General features: G+C 43.1%; 1 protein-coding gene across 1 annotated transcript; it reads right to left on the reverse strand.

The window, feature by feature from the left end:
* Positions 1-248: 248 nt before the first annotated feature.
* On the reverse strand, positions 249-13,728 carry pfdn4 (prefoldin subunit 4). Its single transcript, XM_052031406.1, has 4 exons — positions 13,692-13,728; positions 7,282-7,389; positions 5,194-5,334; positions 249-799 (listed from the first exon to the last, which is right to left on the reverse strand). The coding sequence occupies exons 1-4, from the start codon at positions 13,713-13,715 to the stop codon at positions 668-670; spliced, it is 405 nt and encodes a 134-aa protein (XP_051887366.1). The 5' UTR covers positions 13,716-13,728; the 3' UTR covers positions 249-667.
* Between the last annotated feature and the right edge of the window lie 1,219 nt (positions 13,729-14,947).

Genomic DNA, 14,947 nt, shown 5'->3' on the forward strand with positions numbered 1-14,947 from the left:
ATCCACCTTAATACGCTGTAAGGCTGTGAATACCTCCTCCCTGGTAATATGAATTTCCTCCAAAACATCACCACTTGTTTCCCAGTTAGTATTAAACTGGATAAACCAGAATGGATAGCAAGATTCAAGACTGAAAATCTCATTTTTTGTCCCTAGTGTACCATAAATATAGAATTTTTGAAGACTATAAGGTCACTACATTAAATTATAATAAATCAAGGAGTTCAATTATGCCCAAATACACTGGCTTTAGCATTGTGACAACTTAATTCTTTTATTGAGAAGGGGGATTGTGCAGGTTGACCAGAATGCACATTGTCTGCATACGATAATGCATTCAAAATAATAAACTTGAATTTGAATGCTAAACATAAACTTGTGTTTTTTGTAATACAGGATTTCAGATCTAAATGTTTTACAGACATTTCAAAAATTAAAGTGTGAAATCACCGTAACAAATAAATAACTAGTGCAAGCAAGTATAAAAAGATTTCCATCAAATAAATGGAGCTGTAGATCAAAAATGTTAAAAGATAGTCCATAATAATTAACAAAAATGATGACTTTTTTTCTTAAATTGCCATTTCTAAAACAAACTGCAATAGCTGTCCAATCTGAAAAGTTAATCATTCAACTGAATGAGATGTGATTGGTGAAACTAAACAGCTCAGTTGTCATCTGCTTCAAGGTTTATGTTGTTTCCAAATTTTGCATAGAGCTGAACTTTCAGATCGGATAACACCTGCTGAATGGCTTCCACGCGAGACTGTAAAGCCTGGATCTCATCTTGAAGACTTTGCTGAAAAATGAAGTTGAAACTCTTGTCAGGGTACAGTTAAGAAAATGAATGTGCCATATCAATTCAAAACTTCCTATACCCATTTATTTGGGGTCACAAAGCAGTGGGAGTTACTTCTATGTCTTAAATAAAGCTAGAGGAGTTAATAACATTGGGTGTATTGAGTCACTTTACAATCAAGACAAACAAAATGTAACTATTCCAGTCACAGGTGAAGGTGGGGTGGTGGGGACAGTGGCAAAGTGGGTTTTCTGTTAGTCAGGCAGTACCACCCTTCACATGAGAAGAGCTGTCAACACTTCATACCATATTCACTGTGCTGGTATTTTGCCTGTGTAAAGAAAATACGAATTGACAAGATAAAGTTGTGGAGTTAAACAGCACAGAAACAGGCCTTTCGATCTACCCTATCCATGCTGAACATCAAGTATCTACCCAAATTAATCCCATTTACCACCACTTGGTCCATAGCCTTCTCTGTGTTGTCCATTCAAGGGCTCGACTTGATAACTTGAGAGTACTCACCTCCATCACCCCCTCAGGCAATCACCCAACATTTACAACCATTCTCTGACAATCACAAAATATTAAAAAAAAATCAATCTTATTATAAATTAAAATATGTGCTTATAATTCTCTTAACATTTAAGTTACTTACACATTTTTAACTAATTATGTTATTTGGAACTTATCATTCTCCCTCAAAAGCCCACAGAGCCCAACAATGCAATGCAGTCAGGAAACTCCCAGTGAGCACCTCTCAGGAAGTTTGGGACTTCTGCACTTATGCAGGACTGCAAAAATTCCTAATGCCTCCTGAAAGAAATACAACTCTGAATTTCTCAGAAAGCATTTGTCATGAAACGTCTAGTTAGCCATGCATTTCAACTTCCTGTCACAAATCACCACTTAAATCACACTTGTTATGCTCATTAAGACAACACTGCTCTAAAAATACCCATTTTTTTCTGCATACATGTGTGTCTTTTACACAGTCATTTTTAGACAGAATGAGAGAAATAGGACTAGGCTGGAAAGGTCTTGCCTGACATTTCTCTAACTTACTCTTTGGCTGGATGTTTCTCCCATCAATAATGACTACCTGCCCAGTGTACGTGATTCCTGCTTGGAGGCACATCTCAGTTTCATGATCTGTTCTTGGTCTTAAATGGATCTTACCTCTAACATTTTCCTCATGCAGCAGTTTACTACCGTTAATATTCAATCACAGTTAAGGTTTGGACATCTCCAAATTCCATCCCTCCCCCAAAGGAACTTGCTTAATTGCAGACTTAGTTCAAATAAAACAAAATGTGAAATAAATATATTTCATTTATATTGTTATGTCCAATTATCCTTCCCCAGAAAACCTGACAGTTAAGCTCGTTTTATCCTTGACTTATAGTTCGCAAATTACTGTGCCTCTCATAACAGTTGTCATCATACTGGCATGCCCTGTCCACTTACTCAGAAATTATACTTTTAAAAGTAAAATAAATATCACTAAAGGTAACAAGTAGAGAGAATTAAGCATGAGGAGAAAGAGTACGAGAGAACAACTGGTAAAGATAGGAAGAATCAACATGGGACACTCAATAAAAACAAGCACAATGGAGTGATGAGTGCAAGTTATGGCTAAGTATTTGGTTCATCAGTTAGCAGTTTTGGTGGCTAAATAAAATAGCCATTTTATTGGTAGTGCTTTTAAGTGATTAGCAATTTCTTTAATGTAGATAGAATTTACATTTTATTTATTAAATAGTGAATGAACTAAGTTCTTGAATATTACCTTAATCTGCAGGCAAAATGTTGGCAGAATATACAGATAAACGAGATGAATATGTAGATGAAGGAATGCTCAGGAAAGGAGGGTTCCACTTTATTGAACATTTGTAACAATATTGAAATAGGTATCACCTAAACCTGCCTGGAAATTTCAGGAGTGAAGCTGGAAAACACAGCTACATGAAAAGAATGGTTGAGGTTTGGTCTGTCCACAAATTGCCCATTTACATAACAGTTGCTCAGTCTGAAAATGAGAGATTGTCGGCAACTGAAATACAGTCAAGCATTTTAAAACCAGAAGTTGCAAATAAGCTTGAGGTAGCATTAACATTGAAGAAAGCTTTCAAATGAAGTCACTATTAAATAAGATCTGTGTAAGGAAAGGAAAGGAATGCAAGGATGGCCCTTGGATGAATCCAGAAAGAAGTGCGCATAAGTGGGAAAAGCAGATATTGCTGGAAATGCTGGATACTTGCGAACTGAGTAAACAGAGACAATCTAACAATGCTGGATAGAAGATAATGTCTTGGAGAAAATGGCTTGTCAACTGTCTCAAAAGCTATAAGGTAGTAGAATTCATGAAGTTATATGGCTGAGAAAGAAGAAAAATGAGGATAGAGGAGTAAACAGGAAGCAGGGAGAGAGGAAACAAAACCAAACGAATAGATCATTCATCTTAACGAGAAACAATTTCACCACTCTTTCATGCTGGTATTAGAAATAAATGAAAAGGAAGGTAAGAAAGCAAGTTTATGAAGTTAATTTGTACTGAAGAAAATCATCCCAGGATGATCTTTAAGAAATTGTCATTTTTCGCAAAGCACAAAAAAGGTAACACAGTTTGCTGTGGGGAAGCCGGATTTGTAGATAGATAATTCATATTTCATCCTGTAACATGCTTCACTAACCACACCATTCACACAATGTTTTCTTTTGATCCAGTTCCAAATCCCATACACTCTCTCAATTCAATATCAGATTCTGCCCTTTGAGCTTGACGACAGGGACATATTGGAAGGACAACACTGAGAGACACTGATGATTTCAAAGCTGAGCAGGTAACTGAGAAAACCAACAGCTACAGAAGTATAAATGCATCATCTTGAAATCAAACAAGCCTAAAGCCCCCCAAAAAACAGAGAATGTCAAGCTAATTTACCTATGCAACATTAAAATAACTACAACAGAAAATTACTCATTTTGTACATCATTTCGAAGATATTTATTTTCAATTACATAAGCAATTTGCTAACAACTTCATGCCTATAATTAAAATCTTATAAAAGATGTAATTCAGTACACCATCATTCTTTTTGCAGCATGCCTGTTCCATATGTATAATCCTTCTAATCTCATCTTCCCTGAGAGTAATTAATTTTCTATTATGTTCTCAAGTACAAAAAACAAGGTGACAGTCCAGTATAACATTGAAGAATTCTATTGCCAGGATCGATATTCTCTGGAAATGTTTGAAACCAAGGCTTTTACTCTTATTTTTACTAGTTCAAGTTACTTTATAACTGTTCAGTGGTACATTTTGAGTGACAAAGCCAACCTGTCTTCCTTAATTAAGTCTAAGTCAAAAAAAAAGTAATTACACCAGATCGCCATTGCCCCACAATCACTGGCTGACTGCTCTACGTTGGTACCCCAGTATAATCTTTCACTGGTATCCCTTTGGCGTGGATTAGTGCAGCAGAGTAAGCTGTCTCAGCACAGGCTGGATGTAGAGACAGCAAGTGAGGCTCTGCACCCTCAGGCTCACCATCTGTCAAAGCTGTCAGTGTAATCAAGGCCATTGAATGAACATATGACATTCACAAACACCTGGGACAAACAGTTTTATAAATGTATTTGAAACACTACAAAACACATTCAAACACAAAATGAATGTAAAACATTGAAACAAACAAATAACAAAAATATTCTTATCTTCCTGCCAGACCCCAATATCTCTCATTCACTTGCATGGGCACTGCTGTGCTTATGCCAGGTTTAACCAGGCACTGGCTCAGAAGGTAGGCTTCCATGCCTAAGAAAGATTATGTTATCCTACTGGACTCCACGATTCACTGACCAGAGCAGCACATAAGCAGCTCCAACAGTAAGGAAGATGCTGCTACCAGTTTAGGCCATTGCTCGAGATTGGGACTTCCTGGGGATTTCTAGGCAAGTCCCTGGCACTGGGGCAGGACAGCTCCTTTCACTTCACTGCTATTTGATTGAATATACTAAATAGCTATCTTGTTTGCCTGTATAACAATAGCAGTGGTATTTTAAAATAGCAGTGCATTAAGTACTTTGAGAAGCATGGTTAAAACAAAACCATAGGGACTTTTTCTTGTCCCTATTTTGCTCTTAACCCATAATTTAAACAACCTGCTGGCATCCATGTGGTCTAAGCATTTAAAAATATGTCTGCTCAAAATTAACAGGAAAATATTTAGAAAAAACAAATCTGCAATGCATCCCTACAATTTTAACTGCAAACTTAAGCACTTGTCTGCTTCAGCCTTATTGTATTATAGATTCACACTAATTACATGAAGGCATTAATTTTAACTTCAGTCCAAATGCAGCAAGATCAAGGCAGCCAAGATATTTATTACCTTTGCAGCTTCCAGCATTTCCTGTGTCTCATCCTGGGAGTGGCTAATAAATACTTCTCCAATTTGATAAGGCACCAACACAGCATCTTCATCAAGCATCATGATATCATCAGAAGCATCTTCTAGATTCTGTAACTGTTTCTAAGTTAATCACATAAAGAAGGATCAGTGGCATTTAAAAACATGTCCAATCATTACTCATACTGGAGTACTAAAGGTGTGAATCTATTTTCAAAATAGTTTCTTTGCATTAAATTTAGTCCTAAAATGATTCATTGATATTCAAAGCACACTTGATTTCTTTTTGCAAATTCACTAATGCAATGGCAAACAGAAAAATCTGCAGCTCAGGTTATGCAACTGAATTAGTCTTTTACTAGATAAACATTTATCTAAAACAAAACTGCTACTTTCACATGATATAAATTCTGTGCAACTTCAAAGATACTTTGAATTATTTACAATGGAATATTCAATCATCTTTTCTACCCAAGTGAGAATCAAATGATCCCAATCTGGTATAGTACAGACACGGTACGGTAACATAGTGGTTAGCATAGTGGTCAGTGCCAGCGACCCGGGTTCAAGTCCAGCCACTGTCTGTGAGGAGTTTGTACGTTCTCCCCGTGTCTGTGTGGGTTTCCTCTGGGTGCTCTGGTTTCTTCCCACATTCCAAAGACGTACAGGTTAGGAAGTTATGGGCATGCTATGTTGGCGCCGGAAGCGTGGCGACACTTGCGGGCTGCCCCCCCAAAATAATCACTATGCAAAAGATGTATTTCACTGTGTGCTTTGACATACATGTGTTACGGACTCAGTGAATGTCCCTTTTAGATTGTGTGTGTGTGTGTGTGTGTGTGTGTGTGTGTGTGGCATGCTTACGTCAATAGAAGATAAAGGACATAATGACATTGTTGAAGAAGTCAGAAGAAGAAAAGAGAGAGAGAAGGGAGAGAGACACCAGCCTGCTAGTGTTCTCTATCGATGGATGAGAAACAATAACCGTGTCTGCCACAGAAATCCATGTATGGAAATTGGAAGTAATCCGGTGGAGTTCACTTTGTTGCTGACCTGTAGAAGGAAACAGGTATTTGTGTGTGGACGACCACGATTCGGATGCTTTTCAGGGTGAGGAAGTCACTACCAAGTAAACACTGAAGTGTCGTTTGGGTTCCATCGTGGAACATTTGGATTTCGTATTTACTCTATGTTTCTCTACGTCTACGTCTTATCTTCAGACAACGGTGGTTGTTGAAGAAGCCCTTGCTCATGTTTCACCTTATGGCTTGCGGAACTGAACTTTAAGAACCATTCCTGAACAGGGAGTTTGGGACTTTGCCACACACACACACACACACACACACGAAGAGTTTAGTTTTTGGGGTTAATGTTCAAGGTTTGACATTTTTGAATTCTAACATACTAACATTTTTACTTTTATTTTACATATGGTCATAAGTAGTGATTAATAAAATAGTTTTTAACACTGAATCATGCTCAGTGTGTTTCTTTTGTTGCTGGTTCGTGACTAATTAAAGATCTTATCTTATCTTAGAAGGTAGAAGCACAGGAGAAGATTCTCCTTTAAATACGAGGTACACAAGCATTTTTTGTTCCTTTGGTTCATTGCTCCAAAATCACTATTATAGCACCACTGACAGAGGAGGCTAGATATAGACGTCAGTCAATGCCACTCGCACACTAGCACCACGATGAGTGCAATTCTCACCTGCATATTTGACTCTGCCATTGGTTGCCTCTTTCAGTAAAACTCAACAATGTAATACTATGACCAGAAGTGCAGGCACTGTTTCCATCTAATGCCATTGGCCCCAAATATACCACCCAACCGCCCTTGACTGAAAAGTGCTGGCCATGGAATTAAAAATGAACGATTCCAGCTTCTGACTTCAACTTGTGTTCCTTTCAGTACACTTTTAATGACAGAAACTAATATAGTATCACTAGCTCTCAAAATTTATCAATTCAGCTAGAATGTTTGAGCCAAATAACAAAGATTCAGGCTATACATACAGGGTAGTATTTCAAACATCTTCGTAGTTGAATATAATGAAACCCCTCATTTACCTTTTTCAGTTCTATTTCTTCCCTAAGTTCTATGAGCCTGTTATTATTTCTTGCAAATTTATTAATCTTCTGTTGGTCTTCAAAGGTAACATTAACATCTTCTACTGCCTATAAACAAAATATATTTTTGTGGTTAATTTATACACACATTTCACTTAAACATTGCTCTGGACTTAAGTATCCAGAGATCTAAACTGCTTTATATATTTACTGGGAAATATCTACCAAGTACAATCTTAAGGCAACTACTGAATTGTCAAAAATGTACATTTGCAGAGTGTTGGCTGGTTTAATGCATCTTTCCATTTTTGTGCTAGTGTGAAATCATATCTTGTAAAAGCCCTAAAGAATAAAAGAGCTTTAAAAACTAAATTCTTCTTTAATTGCTGAAAAACTGGAATCACAAAAGCTTTCAGTATTTCAAGCCTGAGTAACTTCCACATCCAATATGCATGTTTTTTGCAGAGATTGTTTCTGTTGTGCACTGTGGAATGTCCAATTGCTCACTGCAAATGAAAGGGACAGCTATTGGAAACTGAAAATTTACAGATGATGGAGAAATCCTTAAATCTTGGTCTTGCAGACAGTCAACAGCAACATTTTCAGCATAGTAATGAAGACAAAAGCAATTGCCACACAATTACAAATACCTGAAGTATAAATTCAATTGACTATTTCTTAGGCAGAGACTAGATTACTTCAGTCAAGATGAGAAGGATGTTTGCAAACTGCACAGTTACGTGATGTTTTATGTAAGATTTTATCTTGCAAAAAGTCCAGATGGATATTCAATAAAGTTAGAGAAATGGAAACATGGAACATGAAAATTCTCATTATTTCCAAACAACAAGAGGCCATTCAGCCCATCAATCCATGCCAGCTCCGAGAAATATCATCATTCCCATTCCTCTACTTATTTCCCTTTAACTTATTCTTTCTCAGGTATCCATTAAATCCTCTGAGATACATCTAGCATCCAGCAGCACTAGTGGTAAATTACAGTAGCTAATTAACAAACTAACTGGCATGGCGTTGGCACAGGAGAAGAGACCGGAACACCCAAAAGAAACCCACAGAGTCACAAGGAGAACAAATTCCACAAGGTCTGGATCACTGGTGCTGTGAGGTAGCAGCACTACCTGCTGCATCATTGTGCCATGCAGAAAGCTGGCCAAGCAGTTTAAAGATTCTTGATCTCAACTGCAATCCGTCATGCTCATTTCACTATAATTTTAATGACAGCAACCCGAGCCACCAACATGGTATCACTAGCTCTCAAAAATAATGCATCTAGTTAGTATTTTTGAGGATGTCTACTAGGTAGTAGAGCATCAGTAAATCTAGTTACTGAATTAAGTTTACACAATTCTATAACTGAACAATTACTGCAAAACTGGAGACCTTTCTAGAAGCTAGACCCAGCATCTTGAAAGCATTAGTTTAAGATGTAAAATATGAAAAATAAGTCACCTCTGTAATGGTTAAGAACCTAAAATTCTTATAAATACAGAGTTGTCAATACTTCAGAGCCAGTACCTGAATGATAACATTCAGCACTACAACCAGAACCAAGGGCTTACATAATATTGATCTGGGACTTGGAAATGAAAAATTACATTCCAATTTTCAAGACAGCAGTCTCAGAGAACTATCTACACAATATCTGGTAACATTTTTCACTAATTGCATCTTGCCACTGTGAATTTTCTCCACTTTCCAACGAAACCCCAACCATTATCCACCTGCCAGATCACTTTCCTCCCCACATTCTGTTGAGGCACACCAGTCTTCACACTGCAACAATATGCAATCCTCTTCACACCTCCTGACAGAAACTATAACAGCTCTGGCAAATTTCTTAAGGGAAGTGATTGCAAGTCAGAAACTATAACAGCTCTGGCAAATTTCTTAAGGGAAGTGATTGCAAGTCCGATAGACTATAAAAGTATTTTGTTTAAAAGCAAAACTAATGATCTAAATCTTGTTTATTCTTGTCTAGCTAAAATTTCATTTGAAGTTGAATCCTATTGAATAAATGAACTTTACATTTTTGTCATTTAAGAATTATGGGTGTAAAATATGGAAAGTTTTACAAATCTAACTTCCTTACATTGGAAACACAAGGTAGCTATTTAGCACCCACAGTGCATTAGAAGCTACAACGTCAACAATAAAATGCCACACTTCATTTTGTATTCTAATTCAATGAAAACCATACCAAACTTTTTTCCTTAAAGAAGGGAAAAAAACAAGTGTGGAAATCAAATAAAATATATACACTTAAAACTTTTTTAGAAAAAGTCTCCTCCAATTTACGAGCAGGCAGAATGAGATTCTGCTGCTTTGCTTTTACTTTCTGGTCAGAGTGATTCATTGACCATCACTAACAATGTCATTAAGAGCCCAGGGGTTATTACTCAATGGACTTTACTCTGTGGTATGCTTAATGAGCATTTAATGCACAAATACAGCAACTTTGTGCAATTCACAGGAAAGTAAAGTGCGAGATTGAGATACATGAAATTCCTGACAGCAGCAAGCTGGAACATAGAACAGTACAGCACAGGAACAGGCCGTTCAGCCCATCATGTCTGTGCCAACCATTATGCCAATTTAAATTAATACTATCTACCTGCACATGGTCTTTATCCCTCCATCTCTTGCCAGCTCACGTGCCTGTCTAAATGCCTTTTACATTTTCCTATTGTATCTGCTGCCACCACCTCCTGTGGCAGTGCATTCCAGGCACCTACCACTCTCCGTGTAAAAACCTGCCTCGTAAATCTCCTTTAAACTTTCACTCTCTCACCTTAAATCTATGCCCTCCAGTATTTGACATTTCCACCTTAGGGGAAAAAAAACTCTATCTACGCTATCTATGTTTTTCTTAACTTTATACACTTCTGTCAGGATGCCCCTCAGCCTCCAATACTCCAGAGAAAACAATCCCATTTTGTCCAACCTCCCCTCATAGCTAATACTCTCTATTCCAGGCAACACCCTTTTGCACCTTCTCCAAAGCACACACATCCTTCCTGTACTGCGGCAACCAAAAAGCCATGCAGTAGTCCAAATGTGGCTGAACCCAAATTTTACACAGCTGCATGGATGATACAAGTTGATAGCTAATTTGTACTAATGAGAGTATGCTTCATTCAAATTCTGGGCGACTGGACTTTAAAAGTTTCCCCATCATATCAACACAGACCATGCTTTTATTGTCTTTTTACCTGGCTCCTCTCCCATTTACTCATAAAAGGCCGAGACACATTCCGTTTGAGGTTCATCAACAACTAACACAATGAAGTTTTCTGCTTTAAATTCGACTACTCACTTCCATCGGCAGCTACTGAGTGCAAAATCTGTCATTTTACTGTCAGTACAAATAACTGTTCCACACCACATGCTTCATTTAATATTGTGAGTGGTAGAACCTGGGGGAGATTGATGGAAATGTAGGGAGGAGGAATATGGGATTAATAGGTTACAAGGTGTCTGATGGTCAGCGTGGACTTAGTAGATTCAAGGTCCTATTTCCATGCTCCGTGAGTCTATCCAATAACTTGCAGTTTTCATTTTGTTTAAACCCTTTTTATCGTGCTTATTGGTATGCCATTTAGTGCCATCCACAGAGCTCTGATTTGTTATGGTGCTCTTGGTCCTGGAGTCTGAACACTCAGAGATAAGTACCCTGCTGTACTTAAAACTGACATCCACTTGAGCTATGCGCTATTGCGCCAGGAACCTGGTCCTCCTGTAGCAAGGACACAGTGATTTCACCGCCATACAGCTTGGTACACAGTGAACCATCACAGGAATTTGCAGAGGCTGTCTGCAAAGGCAAGCAGGGCGGATGATGCAGTCGCTCAGCATGGAGATGTTGGGCTCAGTGGCCTGATCAGCAGCATGAATGCAGGCCGTTGCTGGGAACCAGCAGGATCTGTTCCACATGTTGACAGAGTGCTCTCAACCAGGTCCCTAATGGAGTAACAGGGTCACAGCAGCTTTCTGCCACAGCAACATAAGAGCATAAGATATAGGAGCAGAATTAGGCCATTTGGCCCATTGAGTCCACTCCTCCATTCAGTCATGGCTGATTGTTTTTCCAATCCCATTCTCCCACCTTCTCCCCACATCTTTCAACCCCCTAACCAATCAAGAACCGATCAACGTCTGCCTTAAATACACCCAATGACTTGACCTCCATAGCCTTCTGTAGCAACGAATCACCAGCCTCCTCATCTCAGTTTTAAAAGGGACATCTGTTTATTCTGAGGCTGTGCCCTCCAATCCTAGACTCTCCTACGAATGGAAACATCCTCTCCAAGTCCAATCTCCCACCTTCCCATTTCCTCCCATCCCTCTCTCTCTTTTCCCAATTCCCTCCTCGTCCCTATGCCCCCTCTTCATCCTCCCCTTTCTCACCCTCTCTCGTTTGTATATTTCCCCCTTTCATTCCCTATTTCCTTCTCCCATTTCTTTTTCTCCCAATTCCCCTTATTTCACCTCCTCCACATTCTCCCCTTCCCCGTTCTCTCTCCCTCCATATCCTCCCTGTTTCCTCCTGCTCTCCATACCCTCCCATTCTCTCTCCCCCACACTCTCCCTCTACCACTCTCACTCTCTCTCTATTCCCCTTCCTTTTCTCTCTCCATGTCCCCATCACCATTCCCTCCCTCTCTATTCTCCCCTCCCCCGACTCTGTTCCTCCTCCCACCTCCATATCTCCCTCTCCCCTCTTTTTAATCTCTCCCACGTACTCTCCCTCCCCTCCTTCTCCCTCCCCTCCCCCTCCATTTCTCCCACTCCCCCATTCTCCCCTAATTTCCCCCCTCAAATCCACCCTGATCTCCCTTCCATTCCCCTCTCCCTTACTCCCCTCCCTCATCTCCCCTCCCCCTCCCCACTCATCCCCTCCCCCTCCCTCCCAATCCCCTCCCTCTCCCACCCCCACCCCTCCTCCCCCTCCCTCTCCCACCCCCACCCCCCTCCTCCTCCCCCTCCCACCCCACCCCTCCCTCTCCCACCCCCACCCCTCCCTCTCCCACCCCCACCCCTCCTCCCCCTCCCACCCCCACCCCTCCTCCCCCTCCCACCCCCACCCCTCCTCCCCCTCCCTCTCCCACCCCTCCTCCCCCTCCCACCCCCACCCCTCCTCCCCCTCCCACCCCCACCCCTCCTCTCCCACCCCTCCTCCCCCTCCCACCCCCACCCCCACCCCTGCTCTCCCACCCCTCCTCCCCCTCCCACCCCCACCCCTCCTCTCCCACCCCTCCTCCCCCCTCCCTCTCCCACCCCTCCTCCCCCTCCCTCCTCCTCCCCCTCCCTCTCCCACCCCTCCCCCTCCCTCTCCCACCCCCACCCCTCCTCCCCCTCCTCTCCCACCCCTCCTCCCCTCCCCCTCCCACCCCCACCCCTCCTCCCCCTCCCTCCTCCTCCTCCCCCTCCCCCCCCTCTCCCACCCCTCCTCCCCCTCCCCCCTCCCCCTCCCTCTCCCACCCCTCCCCCTCTCCCCCTCCCACCCCTCCCCCTCCCACCCCTCCTCCCCCTCCCCCTCCCTCCCCTCCCCCCCTCCCTCTCCCACCCCTCCCCCCCCTCCCCTCCTCCCTCTCCCACCCCTCCCCCCCTCCCTCTCCCACCCCTCCCCCCCTCCCTCTCCCACCCCTCCCCCCCCTCCCCTCCCCTCCTCCCTCTCCCACCCCTCCCCCCCTCCCTCTCCCACCCCTCCCTCTCCCACCCCTCCCCCCCTCCCTCTCCCACCCCTCCCCCCTCCCTCTCCCACCCCTCCCCCCCCACCCCTCCCCCCTCCCCCTCCCACCCCTCCCCCCTCCCTCTCCCACCCCTCCCCCCTCCCTCTCCCTCCCCTCCCCCCTCCCTCTCCCTCCCCTCCCTCTCCCACCCCTCCCCCCTCCCTCTCCCACCCCTCCCTCTCCCACCCCTCCCCCCCTCCCTCTCCCACCCCTCCCCCCTCCCTCTCCCACCCCTCCCTCTCCCACCCCTCCCCCCCTCCCTCTCCCACCCCTCCCCCCTCCCTCTCCCACCCCTCCCCCATTCCTCCCCTCCCCATTCCTCCCCTACCCCTCCCCCTCCCCCACTCCTCCCCTACCCCTCCCCCTCCCCCACTCCTCCCCTACCCCTCCCCCACTCCTCCCCTCTCCCCCACCTCCTACCCCTCCTCCCCACCCCCCACTCTCCCCCTCCTCCCCTCCACCTCCCCCTCCTCCCCTCCACCTCCCCACTATCCCCCTCCTCCCCTCCACCTCCCCACTATCCCCCCAGTCTCCCCTCCTCCTCCTCCTCCTCCTCCCCACTCCCACCCCCCCACTCCCCCCACTCCCCCCACTCCCCACTCCCCCCACTCCCCCCACTCCCCACTCCCGTCCCCTCACCCCCGCCCCCCGCCGCCTCACCGTTCTCTTCATGGTGGCGGCCATCTCCGGACTCTGCCACCTCTCCCTCTCCCCCTTCTCTCCGCTTCCCCCGCCCTGCCCCGCCCCCACCTCTCCCCTCCCCCCTCTGCCTTCCCCCCTCCGGGGACTAACTCCGCGCTCCCCGAGCGACTTTCGGTTTTAAAAAACGCAGCGGGTCAACGTGCTGCGAAACTCAGCGAAACCAAGAAGAAACTTTAAGTTCACGCCACAATAAATAATGGTATCTTCCACTTAAAGGGATGGCTATTTAAAGGATATTTATGCCGACATAAAGTAGGCCACATAGCGCCGCTCCTGGCCACCTTCAGCAATACAGTTGTTGAGTGAAGGAATTACATGCATTCCTTGTTCATGCCTCTCTTTCTGTGTTCTCGGATTATCAGACTTTTGACTGTTTCTTTTGCTGTGAAATAAACAATAAATAATTCAAATAAGTTCATCAATCATGGGAGAAGTAAAGTTCATCACGGGAATTCTAATGAGCTGATAAATGTATTCCCTATAACATCATTTTGTGATCTTGTTCCTTTGCATTTATCAAATAAAGCAATTCAAGTTAAAATTATATGAAATACCAGTGCAGATATCTCCGCTAAGAAAACCAAATTAGACCACTTGGCAGAACACCTTTCAATGCTTAATTATTACAGCAAGCTTCCATTGCCTTTCACTTCAATTGTGATCTATCATGTCCTCAGTCTCTGATGGTGTTTGAATTAGGTACGTAGAACTGTACAGTGTACCTTGAGGAAACATACTTCTGTTAGAAATTGGCTCTCTGCAGCATAGGGTTACTGAAGCTTTGCTGAGTAGTTAATGGTGCTGGTGCAGCTTGGATGCAAGAACCAATTGGGATATCCAGAAATGTGTATATGCATTTTGAGCAAGGTTTATTACCTTCAAGGTTGAAATGCACTGGTCCTGATAATCACTGCTTCAATAATGTACACGTCTTAGCCCATTCCACTGAAGTTAATGAAACAGCAGCTTGTACAACATTCTGATGCTACAATATAGTGCATTTGGCATATTAAGATAAGATATCTTTATGAGTCACATGTAAATTGAAACACACAGTGAAATGCATCTTTTGCATAGAGTGTTCTGCAAGTGTCGCCACGCTTCCGGCGCCAACGTAGCATGCCCACAACTTCCTAACGCGTACATCTTTGGAATGTGGGAGGAAACTGGAGCACCCGGAGGAAACCTACGCAAAAACACGGGGAGAACATACA

The sequence above is a fragment of the Pristis pectinata genome, chromosome 16 (assembly GCF_009764475.1).
Source record: "Pristis pectinata isolate sPriPec2 chromosome 16, sPriPec2.1.pri, whole genome shotgun sequence".
NCBI lineage: Eukaryota > Metazoa > Chordata > Chondrichthyes > Rhinopristiformes > Pristidae > Pristis > Pristis pectinata.

Bases quoted from the DNA above. Each gene is read 5' to 3' on its own strand.
- pfdn4 (XM_052031406.1), bottom strand. From the start codon at position 13,715: ATGGCCGCCACCATGAAGAGAACG. The intron at 7,390-13,691 runs GTGAGGCGGCGG...TTTTGTTTATAG, and splicing joins CCGCCACCATGAAGAGAACG to GCAGTAGAAGATGTTAATGT. The intron at 5,335-7,281 runs GTAAATGAGGGG...TGATTAACTTAG, and splicing joins AAGAAATAGAACTGAAAAAG to AAACAGTTACAGAATCTAGA.